At 39.4% G+C, this 19,336-nt stretch overlaps 1 protein-coding gene across 3 annotated transcripts; it reads right to left on the bottom strand.

Annotated features, from left to right (window-relative positions):
- Nucleotides 1-236: 236 nt before the first annotated feature.
- Nucleotides 237-1,693, bottom strand: LOC129767668 (fibrinogen-like protein 1). 3 transcript variants are annotated; one of them, XM_055768789.1, is made up of 4 exons: nt 1,464-1,692; nt 717-1,376; nt 512-658; nt 237-452 (listed from the first exon to the last, which is right to left on the bottom strand). In XM_055768789.1, exons 1-3 carry the CDS (start codon nt 1,634-1,636, stop codon nt 541-543), a joined length of 951 nt encoding a protein of 316 aa, XP_055624764.1. In that variant the 5' UTR covers nt 1,637-1,692; the 3' UTR covers nt 237-452; nt 512-540. The 3 variants fall into 3 exon arrangements, with proteins under 3 accessions (XP_055624764.1, XP_055624765.1, XP_055624763.1); XM_055768790.1 differs by having other exon boundaries at nt 237-655; nt 1,464-1,693; XM_055768788.1 differs by having other exon boundaries at nt 237-658.
- Between the last annotated feature and the right edge of the window lie 17,643 nt (nt 1,694-19,336).

The raw sequence follows: 19,336 nt of genomic DNA, 5'->3' as shown, positions 1-19,336 counted from the left end.
TAACTTTTGTATTGATATGTACAGAAAAAAAGTTTGGTTGATTTTTTTTAAACTTTTTTAGTAGTGTATTTATTTTTTTTACCTCCTGGAAAACAGTAACTTCCACAAAAAAAACTTTCCTAATGACTAACACAGATAAATTCCGATTATGTCTCCGTCCCCCAAAGAATTGAGTTTCCGCAGTTCGTTATGACGTTATATCACAGCATCCGGCAACTAAAAACAGTACGCAAGCATGGAAAAATTACTTAATTTATTAATGTATTTATTATTTTCGCCAACTTCATTTCAGAACCGCGAATGTACATTAAAAAATTAACATAAAATTACTAAGAGTGATTCGGAACTGTTTTTATGAGTTATATATCTACAATTGTCATTGTCAACCTCGTTAACCATCGTCAAATTCGATTCAAATGTTGTATTAGAGTTGCGCAGAGTAAGGGAATAACCTGGAATTTGTCATGTTCGAGTATTTCATGATTTTTTCGGCGAATAATTCCAACACTACGCGATAGGACGCTACTGCGAAACCAGTCATCAAAATGAAATTTCTCTTATCATGATCGTTGACATATCCAGCCCAATTTGGCTTCGGAAATCCATCCATATGGATTTGGAATCACCATAGTATAACAATTGTCCTCTGTTGAGTCTGCTGTAATGTGAGAATCAATTGTAAATGAGGCGAGTTTATAGACATCAAAACGGGTTACCTGTGACCACGTGTGTACCACCATCCTTCCCCATGATCCTGAGCGCAGTTTGTAGGGCATAAGTCATTATCACGATCATACGTGGTGAATTTCGTTCCCAATTGAGGGTGGAACACGTTACCTGCAGTACCACTATATCTTCCGACAGCTTTGAGCGCATACCCCTCCGATTCGTCACCAATTGCAAATAGATCGTACCTTGCTGTCCTCACTAAGCCATCCTTGTCTTCTAGATAGAAAGATATCTCGTGCATTCGAGAACTTGTCAAAAGATGTATCTTATCCAATCCAAACCAAAATTCTCCCTCCAAAATGCCAAATCCATTTTTGTAATCCACCCAACTTCTGTTGAAATTTTCTGAACCTCTATTACGATGCTGTATGATAGTCCATCCTTCCCCGTCATAGTTTGTTACACATCTCGCGTTGAATGGATCCGCTCGCTCCGATGGTTGAATCAGATAAATAGCCGTGTTATTTACAGGAACTTCAGAACAAAATCTATAAACCGTGCTGTCACCGACCTTTGGTGGCCGTGTTTCCAGCGGTCGTGTATTCAGCGGTCGTGTATACGGCCGTTGTGTACTAGCCGGTCGTGTATTCCGTGGATTCTCCCGAGTTGGCAACATTTTAATCAACAATTCATTCATTGAATTCATTCTTTCAATCAAGAATATAAACGTACATTTGCATTGATAAGGAATTGCGAAGGAACCTAACTGTTTTTACATAACGATCCATACTCACTTGTGCTCTAGGTGTTCCAACTTAGCGAGAATCAACTCAAACCCGAATCCCATATTATCCGCTAGCTCTGTACTATTTGATGAAACAGAACATGAGCCAACGAAACAGAATATTACCAACGATAATACGCCGTTGGCGAATCTGGTGGAGATGAAGACATCGAACATTTTCATGTTAAAAAATGTTCCTGGTAGCTTGCGAGTTGAGAGATAACTGATCTCGGTGACTGCTTGTTAGCGCAAAGGTAGCTTAGATTAGCTTATCAATGTTTTATATTATGCTATCGGTAATGAATGATAGACATTTGTTTTAGCTTACGATCTTACTAGCATATTGGGTTTTTCTTGGGGTTATCAACATCATTACTAGCGTAGTTAGCTCACACAACAGCAAACAAGTAGAAGGGTCTAACCCTAGCGGCGCGGTCGTAAGTTTGACGTAGGACTTTGATTGTTCAGACCAATTATTATTCAATGTAATTCTTTTAATTGTTCGGAAATTTGTTGTTTCAACTATTGTGAAACTCCAAATGGTGATCCTGCAATGAGCTGTTTTTTTATACAGCCATTCCATGGCAAACCGATATACTGGTTCTCCGTTTTTCATCAGAATTGGTAATTTTGTTCCCCATCGCAAAAATTTTTTTGGCTGTATTTTTATTTTTTTTCTCGTTTGGGTGACCATTTTGATTTTAGGGTGGTCCGAAAAATTGTATTCGATTGATTGTATTCGTTTTTTATTGTTTCCATAGTCTCGGGACCGAAGGCGCTATATTTTTTATATTTTTTCTGGAAAGCTGAGGTTTTTTCACATAAGATATGTCGAAACCATAGAGGCGTTTTTTCGTTCTTGAGTTATGATTTTTCAAAGTTTTTCAAAATCAATTTTTTCCTCTTTTTCCAACACAAAAATTCATAACTTTTGATCTACTGGACCGATACAGACGATCGACACATAAAATAAAAAAAATAGAAATTCGGGTCTAATGTTTTGCAATAAAGAACAAAATTGCCACTTTTGACGAAAATCTGAGAACCACTATATCGGCTTGGCATGGAATGGCTGTATACAGAGGTACCCTTAAAATACCTGACTTCAGGTACAATCTAGGCATAACGTAAACAAGTTAATTGTTTCTGTATCCATAACGTCCGGTTGATTCAACGAGGTTTGTTGGTGTTATCGGGATTTCAATTCTACTTTTGAAACTGTTCGTGTTTTGATTGTGCAACACGAGTAATATGTTAAAGGTTTGTATTAACACATTGCGGGCCGCTCACGAGATTTCTCGTGTTTCGCGTTCCGTCTGTTACAGATGGATTACGAAACAATCCGTGTTTTCTACACTTGAAGGTTGAATTCTTGGTTTGCTAAGAATCTAACAAGACCTACCGATGGCTCGCCTTCGTCTCATCCACATCGAAGGAAACGATCTCATTCGTGGAATCCGAACAAATGAAGCGTACAAGTTTGCCCCAAAACGTTCGGTCCTTAATGTGTTAGAATAAAAAAAAAAGGTTTTTTAATCTAGCCACGATTTGTATTAACCCACATGATTTCAGATGTTCTCCAACTCCAAAACATATAGTTTTACCATAATTATGTATTTGGAAAAGTCATCGAAGATTTCTCTTACTAAAATCGATACGCCCTTTTCAAAAGTTACGCTTGATTAAAACAAATTCCAATAACTGTGGAAAACTCATATTTCCTCCAGCCCAAACGGGATACATACTTTCATTCTAATCAAAAATACTCGTGTTTTGTCATTTGTCGATTTGCACTTACAGTGAAAGCTCTCTATAGCGACATCGCAAGGGACCGTCGTTATAAGAAATTGTCGCTATAAAGAACTGTCGCTATAGAGAATTCGGATGTCGTTATAGAGAGAGAGAGTCGCTCAATGTCAAACGAAACAATTAAATTATACTATCTTGAAACAAAAACAATAAAACACTGAACAATAGATACAAAATACAGCTCATCTTCTCCCTAAAACATTTTTTTTAAATAAAAAAAAATACTCTCCTTTGGTTAGTTTGTTTTAATTGATAAATCAGGATAAAGAGTTTGGGAAGCAACTTCTAGCTGATTTTGAGCAGTACTGAAAATGAGTCACGTTCACGACATCCAAATTCGGCGAATTTCTGCCTTCCTTGTATTGATAATCTACTGCTCGAGCGAGAGTCGATAAATATGAAACAACACTATCAATGAACCCCAGTGGAATGAATATCAACATCAGCTTGCCATGAAGTTCATTTTTCATTTGCATCTTCCTTTTCATCATGGTATTCGTAAGGTCGAAAATGAAGATCATTGCGTGTTAGTGAAAATCAGAGCATAAAATTCAACGTCATCAATTGAGAGTGCAATCGATTGATGGTAAAGGATGGCAATTCATCACACAAAATTCTTGTTTATGACGACTTCTGCAATGGAATGTATAGAACAACTCTTGCTACGTTTTATAAATCTACTTACGATTGCTTGGAAATGGCATACACCACCATTTATGTGTGCAATGGGTGACACTTCTTCTTCTTCTTCAATGGCACTAACGTTCCTAGAGGAACTTCGCCGTCTCAACGTAGTATTACTTGCGTTATTTTTATTAGTACTTAGTTGAGATTTCTATGCCAAATAACACGCCTTGAATGCATTCTGAGTGGCAAGCTCTAGAATACGCGTGATCACAGTGCAAGTCGGAGGAAATTTCTTTGACGAAAAATTCCCCCGACCAGAACGGGAATCAAACCCGAACACCCGGCATGTTAGTTATGACGCTAACCACTCGGCCACGGGAGCACGATGACACGCAATGGGTGACACGTTTTCAATAAAAAATCACTGCGAGCGATGAAGATCAACTTAACGTACGTGATAATCACCTAAATTTATTGACAGTAATGATAGTGCCTGAATATAGGCTCTTCGAAATTCGTTCATGCTGTTTTCGATCAATATACCAGACAAAGTTCACGCGTCTCGACTCTTGTGTTATACTCATTATGGCAGATATGGTGATTCCATATCTCCGGAATCAGTTGAGCGATTCGAGCTATACTCGACAGCGACATTTAGAATTAGAATACCTTCTATTTGCCGACTGTCACTTTCAAACTGGTTCATCTGTTGCCAAGTATATATATTGAGAAATTGAGATGTTACCCCCAAGGGGTGCCGGTTCCACCCGCACTGGTGGATGAGCTTCATTTTTATGGCAGTTTTTTAATTGACTATTACTTGAGAAAATTACCGTTTAAATGTACTGATATTTCTTTTATCTCATGGCAAATAAACTAGACAATGAATATGTGCTCGCAGATCTCATAAAAAAAATTCTTTCCCTTAGGGGGTCGGGCATACCCCCATTCCCCTATTTAAAATTAAAATATCTTCATCTTAAATGGAATAACAAATTTGGCATACTTTCTATAGAAAAAACTCCAAATAATCATAACCGCCTTTTTTTCACCGCCTTTAAGAATAATTCACAATTGTCTTTAGATTGATATATCGTTTGTCTTGTTTCGTGTTATGCTTTCTGCAACTCGTAACCCTACAACACAATTGTAAGAGATTCTGATAAAAACATATTTTTTTAGGGATTTTCTTTTAAAGAAAAGTTTCATTCATGATACTAACTGTCTCTTTGGTCTCAACACCTCGAAAACGATAAAAACCCGAACTGCCAAAGTTGCCTAGGACATTTGGAGTTCTGTTCTGTATAAAGCAGAAGCGTTTGAAAATGTTCATGCGAAGTACTGGTAACATCCCTCAAACTTGAAAAAAATGGAAATATACGTTCCAATCATTTCTGGTCGGATTTTTAAAAAGTTCACAAACAATACACTAGATTACAGTAGACCTTCAATATGATCGTAGGTAGGTTTAGCAAATTGATACACCAGTTTTCACACACCCAGAAAAATCCTGGGTAAAAGAATTTACCAAATATTTGGTAATGCAAACATTAGTAGAATGTACATATTGTCTGTACATATTACTAACCGTATGAAAAATGAATATCAGATGCCGTACACTGCGTTTCACAACTACAGAACCACTCATTTTTTCCAAGTTTCCAGAGATATGTAATAAGTCGGATGAATCGAAGTATTAGGCTGTCAAAAAACTCCTGCGGTATTTTCGCGAGGTGTCGTTGTAAGCGCGTAGTTGTATTCATTGTATCGAGTCATACTATAGCTTGTTGGAAAGGTTGGAAAGGCGCTATAATATAGTCTTTGACAGTGTTTTATTTGGTTAAGTCGTTCGTGAGTTATAGTGTCGCAAATATGGAGCAAAATAAAGAGAAAATCCGACATATTTTACAGTACTACTATGACAAAGACAAAAATGCATCTCAAGCTGCCAATAAAATTTGTACAGTTTATGTACCCGATACAGTTTCCATTTCCACCACACAACGATGGTTTCAACGTTTTCGTTCTGGTGTAGAGGTCATCGAAAATTGCGACAAAATCGCTGAATTAGCCGAGAAAGACCGGCATAGTAGCAGCCGTAGCATCGGCCAAGAGCTGGGGATATGTCATCAAACCGTTATTAACCATTTGAAGAAGCTTGGATTCACAAAGAAGCTCGATGTATGGGTGCCACACACGTTGACGCAAAAAAACGTCTTTGACCGTATCGACGCATGTGAATCGCTGCTGAATTGCAACAAAATCGACCCGTTTCTGAAGCGGATGGTGACTGGCGATGAAAAGTGGGTCACTTACGACAACGTGAAGCGCAAACGGTCGTGGTCGAAGCCCGCTGAAGCAGCTCAGACGGTGGCCAAGCCCTCATTAACGAACAGGAAGGTTCTGCTGTGTGTTTGGTGGGATTGTCAAGGAATAATCTATTATGAGCTGCTTCCCTATGGCCAAACGCTCAATTCGGACCTGTACTGCCAACAACTGGACCGCTTGAAGGTAGCACTAAAAAACAGAGGCCGCATTGTCTTCCATCAGGACAACGCCAGGCCACACACTTCTTTGGTGACGCGCCAGAAGCTCCGGGAGCTCGGATGGGAGGTTCTTTTGCATCCGCCGTATAGTCCGGACCTTGCACCAAGTGACTACCACCTGTTTTTGTTCATGGCGAACGAGATAGGTAGTCAGAAGTTAGCCACAAAAGAGGTCTGTGAAAATTGGCTATCCGAGTTTTTTGCCAATAAGGAAGCGAGCTTCTATAACAGGGGTATTATGAAGTTGGCATCTCGTTGGCCATTTGAACTTTATTGTTGTGTTCAGGCGCGAAACATTCCAAAAACAAAAATTCCAGTGTTTCATAACTATAGAACCAGATGGAAAAACTCTCACTCCTTTACAAAATTAACTTCAATTTCACATGCATTACAATAAGTTTTAATTCGTAGGTCATCTTTAGTTCTCAATCAGTTCAAACAACCCATTCCATCAACCTTACCATCAACACGAATGAACAGTCAGAAGTGCAAAGAAGTTCTTCAGAATTATTTACTGCTGTTTTTACGTGACAAACAATGTGATAATTGGGTAATTTGGCATCGATTCATAAAATCCGGAAAGTTAAGGCATGGTTTATTGAATAGGCTTCAGATTCTGAACTGGTCAGCTTGTTTACCAGATCGAAACCCTATCAAGAACTTATGAGGAGTGATCGTACGAATAGTAGACGCAGCGTACAAGCAGTATGAGTGATTTGAAAAGCTTGTAACCCGCGACGCCGGAAAAGCGTGCGAGTTCGTCGCTACCGGGGGTTTTGCGCAGATAAGCGGTCGGCTTAAGCGCCACTCCCGCGAGGGAGACCGACCGCCGTGTTGTTCCTGAATTGCCCGGCAATGAGACACCCACTGAGGGCGGGTTTGTCCTTTTTCCCTCACAAACCCGGTTGAACCCGCGACTTTTTCTGCGCTCTCTGGAGGACCCGCGACACCGTTTGTCTACGAGACACAAATGCAGACACAAGGGAGTCTGAGTCGATCCCAATGACTACCGCTTATACTGAAGTCTCCTCACTGGACCTACTAAAAATGTTCTCCTTCTCAACTTCAGAGCTCGCTTCGGAGCGTACGAGTGAGAGTGGAAGTGCAAAAAAAAAGGAGTCTCCACTCAGACTCGTGACCTACTCATCCAATAAAATCAATCGGGTTGACGATACTTAGGCCACACCGCTAGCCAGTAAATAAACAAAGTGTCTTACTACAGAAACATTAACTCAATTCAACGATTTTATTCTTCTATACTACAACATGCTATGAACTCGTTACTACATCAAGCATCAACTAACCATCGAAAAAACATAAACATTGAATATTTATCCACACAAAATCCATTTATGTTTCTAAACTACTTAACCAGCCTCGAACTCATTACCCTAAGCTTGGTATAACGACGCCTCTACTGACTACTCCATCAGTTCAGATAAGAATGGTTTTGCTCATATCGGTTGACCTTAAATAAGTGAACGGAGTGAGCTTTCCGATGAATGCATTCGGTGTGTGACTTTTTGTTAGTGGCTATATATAGTGTTTCGCTCAAAATTCTCTTATCCTACATGCGCATGTTAATAAGGACAAAGGTACTCATTACCATGGTTTTATGTGAGGTGATGCGGCGGTGGCTCCTTCTCCAAGCGGGGGGGACGATGCGCAGCTGTAACTACCGGTTCGCGTGCCGCTGCTGCAATTTGTCTGAGAACAGCGCTGTTTCCCAAACATGCGAGTTCGATGAGCCCAGGCTTGATTTTTGGGCAAATTCCAACATTGACTCCGTGGGTCAGAAGCGGCACTTTCTAATGACGTCACACGAGAAGCACACACAAAAAGCCATTTAAATGCACGCTACATTTTACAATGTCACAATACCATTCTTACCTCTAATTACGTGTTGCTGGTGCACAAGAGGATAAATTTATATTCGCCTACTACGATTTCTTAACAACTAACGGAAAACAAAAAAAAAGGAAAAACTCAATTTGAACACTACTAACTAGCGATATGAGTAAAAGAAGTTGGCCCGGCTCATGAGTTGTTGAGTCTGATAGGTAGGAACAGGTGGAGTCGCCTCCCTGATGTCGGTGATTGGCACTGAAGTGGCGGAAATAGGCCGACGAAAAATAAGCGAAGATAAAAAAAAAAAAAAAAAAACTAGCGATATGAAAAAGCACAGACTACCTTTCTGAATTTCCTCGCGGTTCAAAAAAACTAACACCACTCCGACCTCTTCCACGGTCCTCGTTGGAATGGACGAACATAATTTTTGGTCCTCAGATCAGCGCACTAATCAATAGGACCGGAACTGCGTAATTATTAACGAAGTTAATAATTACGCTAGTCATGTCAAATTCCCTTGCCCCTACATCGATCTCATATTAAAACATTCTCGGGCGATCACCTTTAACCTCCCGAGCGCAGTTCAAATCGAGTCGCTTGCCGGATTTTTGAGGATCCAAGAACAAGAAAACCCCCGCCGAAAGACTCTGCTGTTTGGAGGAAATATCCAAACGACAAAAAGTGAAAAAAAGGAAAGCATGAGTCTTTCGGGTGTATTGGTATGTGGGTGTCTTGGCTAAAACACAGCCGCCGAATCACATCCAGCACCCATTATGGCAAGCTGCTCAAATCTAAAAAAGGAAAGGCGCTCGCTCAGCCATTCATCCAAACAAATACAGAAGGAGGAGCTCAGATTAACACAACCGAGTTTGTGTTGAATCTGAACTTCAAATCTAAGGAACGAGGGGCTTCCAAATACTCAAATCTGTACCGTGCTACAAGCTTAAACGAGAAATATCCTCTGCGTAGAACGAGATACACACTACAACATGGCGCAGCTTGGTCGAAATCAACCCTAATGGGTTATTTGAACTGATGAAGAACTATAGATAACCTACGAATTAGAAACTTATTGTAATTCATGTGAAATAGAAGTTAATTTTGTAAAGGAGTGAAAGTTTTTCAATCTGGTTCTATAGTTATGAAACACTAGAATTTCTGTTTTTTGATTGTTTCTCGCCTGAACACAACAATAAAGTTCAAATGACCAGTAATTTATATGAAGCTAGTTGTTATGTCCTACACTATATACTTCAATTCATCCGAGAATACATGTCTCTGGAAACTCAGAAAAAAATGAGTGGTTCTAACGCAGTGTATACACCCCTACCAACGATTGATATATTTTACTGCACGGTGTTGGTAACTTTGACGATTGTCATTCCTGGCAACCGCTAAGAAAATATATGTCTACCACCGTTTCAAATTTCACCGAGCAGCATTACATAAATTTTATTTTGAGAAAAAATCTGTGACGCTGACAAATGGTGTGATATCAGGCACGACAAATTGGAGCGGCCCAGGAAACGCTGCTAAGTTAAATAAGAAAAAGAAAAACAAGGTTCACAATGACAAGAGCGTTAAGGTGGGCCGAGGATCAATTGAAAGGACGATAAATAGCGCTGTGTTTTGTTCGTCCGCTGGAACCAATGAATCGACCAACTATTAGCAGGTGCCTAAGGCACGGATGAATAGAACCGATAGGGGCAGACAAATCCATGTTTACATTCGATTATCAGCTAACCTTCTTGAAGTGAGCACTTCAACCATATGGTTGGTGCCCGGAATGCCACTGTGGAGTAAGAGTAGTCAAGTTCGGTCGGCTGATAGGATTCATTTCGGCTATTCCTGGCACTCTCAATGCAGAATCAGAAGGGTAAATCTCACTGGGATCATTCAAGCGGTCTATACGGCAGATGTTGTGCTGCCAAAACCGGTCGCTTCTCTTCGCCACTGGAATAGGTCTCTGAACCCGAAGAAGCTGGTTGAGGTAAATTCGGTTTGGCTTGAGAGATTTTTCGCAGATTGGCTTATTGATCAAATGGCTGCAGGTTGAAATTCCACATCTCTTACGGAACATGACGATGCAGAGAACAATCAAACTGCATAAACTGTCAGATGATACGAAAACACCTGGTTTCCGCAAAATACGAGAAGCGGATTTGAAAGAGATCTATCTATGCTGGAAAACAAGTTCCCTTACTGGTTCTTGCCCCAGGATGGTATCATCGATTGCTTCGTGGGGGAGTAGCGATTTTTTCTATTTAGTGTTATAACCAATGGCAACGATGGCCGATCATGACCGTACTAATCAAAGTGATTCAACCCATCTGTTAGACATGGTAGTCCACCACTGCGGGTTTTGCAATGGTAGCATCCCTCGAACAGACTCATTATTCACATCTTCCTCAGTCACATCCGATTTTGCAACAACAGCAGTAATATCATCACCACCAACCAACCTAAATTGGCAGCTTCAATGAAGCGGGAAAAAACACGTAAATTATTCCCGAAATCAGTGGTTTTTCATCAATAAGTAGACAGTATAAAACCTTGACAAAGAAGTACTAGAATAACGACATTATGAAAATAAAGTAGATTACTGTAAGCAGACTCTGAAATTTTAGAGGTTTTTGTTAATTTAAGGGGGGAACCCTGTCAGGAAGGTCGAAAAATAATGAATTTTTGTGATTTTTTTCGGATGTTGGGAATGTAGTGAAGTGTTCGAGTATTTTGGTTATTGTTTAAGGTATATTTGAAGATGTATTCTCGATTTTTTTGATTGCACGAATTATGATCAGTGTCTTAGAATATCAACAAATATTCACGAGTAACGAATATGATTTTATTTCGGTGTAAATGACTTTTTTTTCAGCTCGAAACACATTGCCCTCATTATATTGATGACAATAACAAACGAGTTCATTTTGTTCATTTCGCTGATGCATGAACAAATTTGCTATAATGAATGAATGCGGCATTGAGTGAGGTTCATAACTTCGCTGTTATTTATACTTTTAATATCAAAAGCAACAAATTTATATTCCTCACATTCGAAACGATATTCGTTCTGACATTGATTTTGAGCCAAAATTCAAAAATAAAATAAAATTAGTCAGGCTAGACCATTTAGAAAACAAAAACGCCAGAGCTCGATGAAATGATCTTTGCAAGAAATCGCGCAGGATTTTGTTTGGCGAGACGGTAACAACGGCATCGCGAACGATCCCTAAACATCGTATTGCAATTGCTCCTAGACTCGATGGTCAAATTGATTACAACATATCATAATCTTCTTGTTGCCTGCGTTGATTCGGAAGGACTTAGGCATCAGTACAATCCGACCTACATAAAAACCAGCCGCACACAGCTACATCTGGTTAAAAGTAACAACAGCTGATATTCATTTGGCTAAAATGAAATTCAGTTCTGGCATCCTGAATAATCAAGATGAAAATGACATTGGGTGGAAAAATAAACATCAAAACATATTGATGAACAAAAGTTCATTTGCTCATATTCACTGGTTGTATGGATCTGTCATTTTGATTTTCGTTTGGAGTATATAGGGTTTCAATCAGTGTTGTAAACGGTCGACATTTCTCTCAACCATCACATACTGCCCTTGCTCAAGAGTTACGGCTCAATATGTATTGCGAATGTAACCAAGAATGCATTGCTCGGGTCTAACAGTCACATCAGAAATAAACGCACGGCCGCAAACACGACTATCAATTGAACGTTTATATGTTTTCTCTTTCTGTCGACCGTACCCAGAAGAGCGATGAAAATATGCTATTTCCATTCTACCATTCGTGCTCATAACCATCCCTCAATTCCGGCTAATATGACTGTAGTTTTAATGTCATTTGACATTAAAACTGCAGTGGTGTGCATTCTTTTTCTCCCTTTATTCTGCATTCAAGCGTAGCTGCACATATACATCCACCTGCTCACTCACACATCTATACACGATGGATGGTATTCAGACGGATTGCTATATCAAAGCAACCGTTGAACTCTCCCCTATCAAGTGCGAATGTGTTGAATGAACGTTTTCAGCGGTGAGCATTCCCCGTGAACACTGTTGTTTAATTACGGGGCGATGGATATCAAATGTATAGGACGAAAAAAAGCCGAAATGTCATATGACATTTTTAGTTCGACGGATGTTTGACTGTTCATTTTATGATGTTCATTAATGACACAGCACATACGTCTCCACGATGGTGACCATTAGCAACACTGGTGTCAATGCAACCTAGCTCGAAAATATAAGCTTTTGAGCTTAACGAAGATGATTTTTTTCAACACTGATTATGATTATTACGCTGTTGACAGTTTGATGATTTGAAATCGGTACCTTGCTGGTGGTACAGGTTCTGTCTCAGAACGAATTCCAATGAATATATTGAAACTTTAGGACAATTCCTAAAGCGTTACATAGGGGTTTTTTGAAAATTCGAAAAATTGCCAAAACGACGGTCATTTTTGTTAAAAATTAGACATTTTTTATGAAAAATCGCTGTTTAGAAGCTAATAAAAAATTAAAAAATTAGATATCGAAAAACGGCTATGTAACGCTTTGGATAATTAATTTTTACATGCTGATATAAAATTCCAGCCGAATCGGTCGAGTAGACCCTGAGATATCGATACCATCAGTTGAAAAAACATTGTTTCGAGAAAAACGCGTTCAGAAATTCGTACAGCAATACTACATCCCTTGAGGTGATTTATACTTTTGGCTGTAACTTTCCAACGAAATCAAATATCGAAAAATACTTTTAGGACAACATCCCTAAAAGCATAAGATTTCTAAAAATGCAAAAAAAAAATTATAGGAGGTTGTGTCCCAGATACGACCGCATTGTTGACGTAGAACTACGCTGTTATTTTATATAAGTCGCTTGTTTATTTCTTCGGATATTATTCTATAATGTTGTGAAATTTTAGAAACAACTGCTTAGTAGAATAATCTCTGAAATTGTTTTTTCATTGTAGAATCAGTTGACGATAATTGATTGATGATTCATTCTTGCCCTCGCAGAACAATACACTAGCTGATCGTATGTCGCAATTTATTTCATGTAAATGCAATGAAAATTTACCACGAACGCTATTCCGGTGGCCTTTTTCGAAATTGACATAGACTCGGCTACAGTCGATTATATACATGTTGCACCAGCACCATTATTCCATATCTCATAACTACATCAATATATATTTGGCACCGCATGTAAACAACAACAATCACAACACTTGCAAATATCAAATATCATGCTACATGTTATTTAGTATTGCCTCAAAGGAATCGCACTTCTAGATATCGTTCGTACAAACTAAGCGTAAACCAAGCGCCAAACAAGCGTTCACCATAGCATGCATACAGAGTCATACATTGGTGGCTTGAAACTACTAGGAATATAAACACTACTCATCATTTTTGCGTTATTCTCAAAAGAAACACATCTGTTAATATTACTGGCCACGAAAAAAGTTGCATTACTTTCTCATACTCGAGATAAGTGCAGCTGTCACCCTTAGTGGAGGAAGTTTTGCTACTGGCAAGCGAAATCTAACCACACACAAAATTCCAGAACGAAATTCACTTTCTTGGTGATTAAACAAGCCAAATAAATTTTTTTTAATATCAATAACCTCGAAAACAGTAGCATTGCTTCATTATGATCAAGATTAGCGCAAATGCAACCCTAGTTGAATGCAGATTTTGCAACTGGCACGCGAACCCAAATAACTTATAACATTCCATTCCAACATTCCAACGAAACCCTGCTTGGAAAAAGACTGAAGTATGCCACACAGCTTGTACTCTGCTGCAACACCCATCGATGCGAATTCACTGATGAGTTTGTCAAGAGTGACCGCCTTCACCACCAGCGGGGTGAGCTTGATTTTGGTTGCTGCCTAGGTAACGGTGTTTACATCTTCGACCGACGCGCCGAAGTCGCCTACTTCGTTGTTGTTCGATGCGGTGTCACACTAGCGAAGGCCTCGGTTCAGAGCGAGCGCTTTTGCACCAACATCGCGTGCAATATAAGATGACGTTTGCCTCGAAATTCTTGCTCATCAAACACTACGCGAAGCGTCCCATTTATGACGCGGAAGGAAAAACACACGATACGAATAACGCGAAAAACCCACACGACGATATCCAAGTTGGATTACCACTGGTGGGGTCCAATCTTAGATCGAAGCGCAGCGAAAGCAAAGTGAACTGGATTGCTCAACAGTCCGATGCTGAATGAATATTTGCCTCAGCGAGATCCACTGTTTATACTCTTGACAAGTATTCCCCTTCATTCTTCTTCTTTTCCTTTGTTTAAATCCTACGATTTCCCTTTAGTTGCTCGTCGATAAGTTGCTCGTTATTGACAGCTCTATTCGGGAAAGCACACAAATGGACAGAACAAATGTATGGGAAAATGGAAACGCTTAAAGTTTTCATGAATTTTAATCATTTAAAAACCAGGGGATTCTAATTTATAGCATATTAAACAAATCTTAGGGAGTTTTCGATTCGTTTAGTATGTAAATTGCCCAAATCCGTTTGCGGCAAAGAAAGTTATTAAAGTTAACTTTATTTCATAAAAACGTGACCTGTGATCTGATTTGGCACCCTTAATGAAAAACGTAGTTCTACGTCAAAAACGAAAATTCGATTTTTTCGATTTTCCAGACCGGGGTCCCCCCTTAAGTGCGCTACACATACAAATCACCGTCAACTATTCTCTTGGACTTATTTTGCCGACGTCAAAGTTGCCGGTGATGTTGTATTTGAATGCTACCATACGATTTCCATGGGAGAATATTTGATAGTGCGCGGTGATCTGGTCGATTACCTACGTGTCAATCACCGATAGTGGGACTGTTACTTTCCATTGCTCAGCCACACCATCGTCGATGATTGTCTTCAAAAACACCGCTTCGACGATGGGAGAGTGAGAGATGTTTCCTGTGGGGGCTCATTAAAGAAACAATGATTAGAAAGGGACTTTAAATGTTGATATAACAAAAACATTGGTGTCAACGGCAACCAATTAATACTTCTAGATCAACATGTCAAAAGGGCCTATCTTCTTTGATCGATTCTCTTCATCTACATTTTCTTTCATTAATAACTCAGCTGTAACAGCATTTCCAGATGTGTTCGACGATAAGAAGTGAGGGGCTTAGAATGCAAGAGGTGTAAGTGACTTGATCGATTCCTCTTCATCAACTTTTTCTTTAGTTAAAAACTCAATTGCAAAAACATTTCAATTTCAGTTTGCTATGTAATCCGATGGTTGAGGTTCTGATCTATCTTCCACATTGTCAAATACAGCTGGGAATGGATTTGCAGCTATTTTATGACCAAAAGAGAGAGTCGATGTAGAGAAATCGATCAAATCACTTACACCCCTTTCATTCTGAGCCCCTCAAGTGTAAAAGGGGACCTCTTTAACAAACTACATGGCAAAACTGGGGCTAAGTCTGTCTGAAAGGCCGTGGTTATCGAAAGAGAAAGTCGATGAAGAGAATCGATCAAAGAAGATAGGCCATTTTGACATGTTGATCTAGACTTCCTCTATAGAGTTGAGGATAAGCTTCTCTGAGTGTTTACGACCGCACCGTTCTCTTGTACATTTTGTCATCGCAGCAATCACTGCTCACTGTATTCTCTCTGTTTATTTACACCGCGCTTTTGAACACGAATTTTTTTTGCGCCTTTACCGTTCTGAATCACATTTCGGACGCTTAAGGCATATGATGCAGAAAACAGATCTAAACTTTATGCACAGGTATTATTTGGTAGATATTTTTAATAAATTAGTTCAATATGCTTTTAAGCTTTCTACTTTGGTACCTATTTGATTGAAAACATAAAAAATATCATCGAATAGAATGCTTTTCAAATGAAGCGAATAAGAATCAAACTTCGGACACTAAATCAAATTTCGGACAGAATGAATTCAAATTTCGGACACTTTATTTTATTTTATAGTTAACTGCGAAACACTTACCAAGCAATCACAGTAAACTGTTAACAACGATGAGAACTGATGAAACACGGGAGAAATTAAAATTTTTATGATCGGGTAAATTCTACGAGCTCACGCTAAGCAAACGTCAAACACAAACGATAATGAGTAGTGTTGTAAGATTTCTGCCGATTATGTTATGATTTAAATGTAGTTCTCATGTGAAATGATAGTGAAATCATGGGATTACTCTATGGAAGCAATTGTGATATTAATTTTATAGTTATATCATCAGTGCATTAAGCATTTCAAGATATTAGAACAAAGTGTCCGAAATATGATTCAGAACGGTATTTATAGTGATATTTTTTTGTAGTGAGAATATTTTATTTTCACTGACTTTGTGTTAAATTCCACACATTTCTTTTTTGCCTTTCTTTAACAAAGTCAGTTTGAGCATCTTGAGAACGTGATCCACATCAACCAATCTGTATTGTGTTCCTTTTTATCCACACAGTATCGCTTAGCTTGTTATGATTAATGTTCACAAAACATAACATCGACTATTTTCGTTCATAGTCATATACTAAGTTTAATTCGGCTCATTATCATAGCACTGTGAATGGAATTGCAATGAAAATTGTCGCAATAGGGAAAGATATGTATGAGCGGTAATGTCGTTATAGATTTTTGTCGCTATAGAGAGCTTTGACTGTATATAACTAGTCCGTTTTTAGAAGCTCAAGTAGGAATACAGAACGGTAAAAATTATGGTATTTCACATTAGATGACAACATGTTACAACAAAAAAAACTCCAATTGTTGGAAGTCAATAATCGATAGTTTATGAAAGTTATAATGCAAACTCTTTCGTGTATTTATTCACCACTTCTTCACGTAGAAACACTAAATAAGCTGCAAAAATGAGTACACAATATGGATATTTAAATTCATCCAATCAAATAATGGTTGCAGCGCTTTTCTAAACCGTTTTATTTATCAATTTTGAAAGGCAATTTTATAACACACTCAATAACTATCATCCCTACCAGTCAGCAATCCAGCAACCCAGAAGTCGTACTCCTGCCGCCGGGAATGTATGCATCGAAGAGCAAGACATTACATTCAATAATCTAATCAAAAGTCAACATCTACACAGCTTCCACACTGTGTCATCGTTCAGCTTTGTTTGCTTTGGAGCCTGCAAACCTTCCAGATGCCTTCCCTGGAGAAATTTATCCAACCCCGACCGAGCCCTGGCGTAGCTTTTCATCCTGGCTACCACCACCGTTATTGTTAGTAAATGCGATAGTGCCGTGTCTCGGTTGTCATCCAGTTAGAGTGAAGTGTTGTTTGACGATCGGGGACCCGCTTCTTGTCTGAGCTGTCTTCGAATTGCTTCGTCGCATTGCATGCTCTGTAGTGGGAGTTCAATGGAACTATCTCGGCGGGAAGGATGGAAGGATGTAGCACCCGAACCCGACAGTTACCACTTCACCTGACGACCTGCCCAAGTTGGTGACAAGTTAAAGTTGTTTGCGAGATGATACCAATTTTCCCAAAGCATATCAGAGAAGTAAGAGAGGCTGTGGTTTCCATCGTAGCAAGATCACAAGAAAAACAATAAACTTAAGTTTATTTGTTTGCCTTTGCCAGGTGAGTCAATTTTCAACTCGGTCCCACCAGCTCGACTCACTCCGAAAAGCGGGCAGGGATATGGGTGGACGTTTGTATGCTCTGTTTTATCTTTGGGTCAACGCTGTTCGGGCGATGCTGTCGTTGCCATTGTAAACATGCTGATAGAGGATGGGGGGTGTAATCGAAGTGGATGATAATGGTGACGACGATCGGTTTCGATTAGGGGTGTAGCTTACCCTGTGCTAGGGATATGATTCCGGGGAAAAAGTGATGCTGTCAAGAGCTATTAGGGCTCTCATGTGTCATTAGACAAATTGAGGATGGTGGAATGTCGGGATGTAGCATTGTAAAACGTTTTTACCTGATGTTGCAATTGAATAGCATCGCTGAGGATATGTGAGTGATTACTGATGAATTGACATTAAATAGAAGGAACACTCGCTAGAAAAACAATCAAACTCTTCTTTTGAACATTTTCGGAATGAGATAAAATCTAGAGACTGGTTTTCGCTTTTATGTCAATGTTAGACAATGACTATGTTAATTCATTTAATACCTTCACCTATGCTTGTCTTTTAAAAAAAATCCTGTAGCCACAAAACATTATAGATTTGGTCTACAACTTCAGATAGAAATCTTCAACCAGCTCAATAAATTCAATATAACTTTCAACAGTACTCCCGAACCCACCAACCGGAGAAATCAACCAATCAATCGGATTCTTTTCTTTGTTGGTCCACCTTCCCTTTCTTCGTTGAATAACAAGTTCATCATCGTCAGTGAGTAATCTTCCATCGATCCCGGTAGCATCAGAATAAAACTACCGACCACCCATAGGGATGGGGGTCCCAAAACCGAGTGCGAAGATAAAAACACCAAATTCAATCAGCCACCCACGTGGAAAGTGGCGAATGGCTGTGGAATACCATCAATCCGTAATACCTTCGCGCTTTGCGTGAAAATACGTGCGTTGGGCGGATTGAAGCGGCCGAAGAATAAACGCATACTTTCATCGCTGGCATCTCACCGCTCAAGTGTCAGAGATAACGAGACGCTCACTCTATCCTCCAGGTTTTTTTTTCGTTGTTGTTGTTTGGGTTGGACCAACCAATAAAAGGGGCAGTTTCGCCCACTCGAAGGATCGGGAAAAGGTAGGTCAGCCGGGAGGGGAAATATTCAATCAACACCACCACAACCGGCTTCCGGGGCTTTCGATCCCTGCTCTCCGCGGGCATATTGACGGCCGATTCCTGTAAAAAGCGAAAATATAAATAAAACAAGGCCTTGTTAGCTCCTAGGTTTACCGTAGCAGATTATCCTTTTTATGCCCCGCCAGCGACAGCGGCTGCCGCAATGTTGCCAGTGTGTGAGATGCTGGAAACTGTTGGGGGATTTCGTGCCCAATCAAGGATTGTGGTTATAATGTAATTCAG

Source organism: Toxorhynchites rutilus, chromosome 2 (genome assembly GCF_029784135.1).
Source record: "Toxorhynchites rutilus septentrionalis strain SRP chromosome 2, ASM2978413v1, whole genome shotgun sequence".
Classification (NCBI taxonomy): domain Eukaryota; kingdom Metazoa; phylum Arthropoda; class Insecta; order Diptera; family Culicidae; genus Toxorhynchites; species Toxorhynchites rutilus.
Note: the sequence above shows the minus strand (reverse complement) of the source record. Positions and strands in the feature narration are given on the sequence as shown.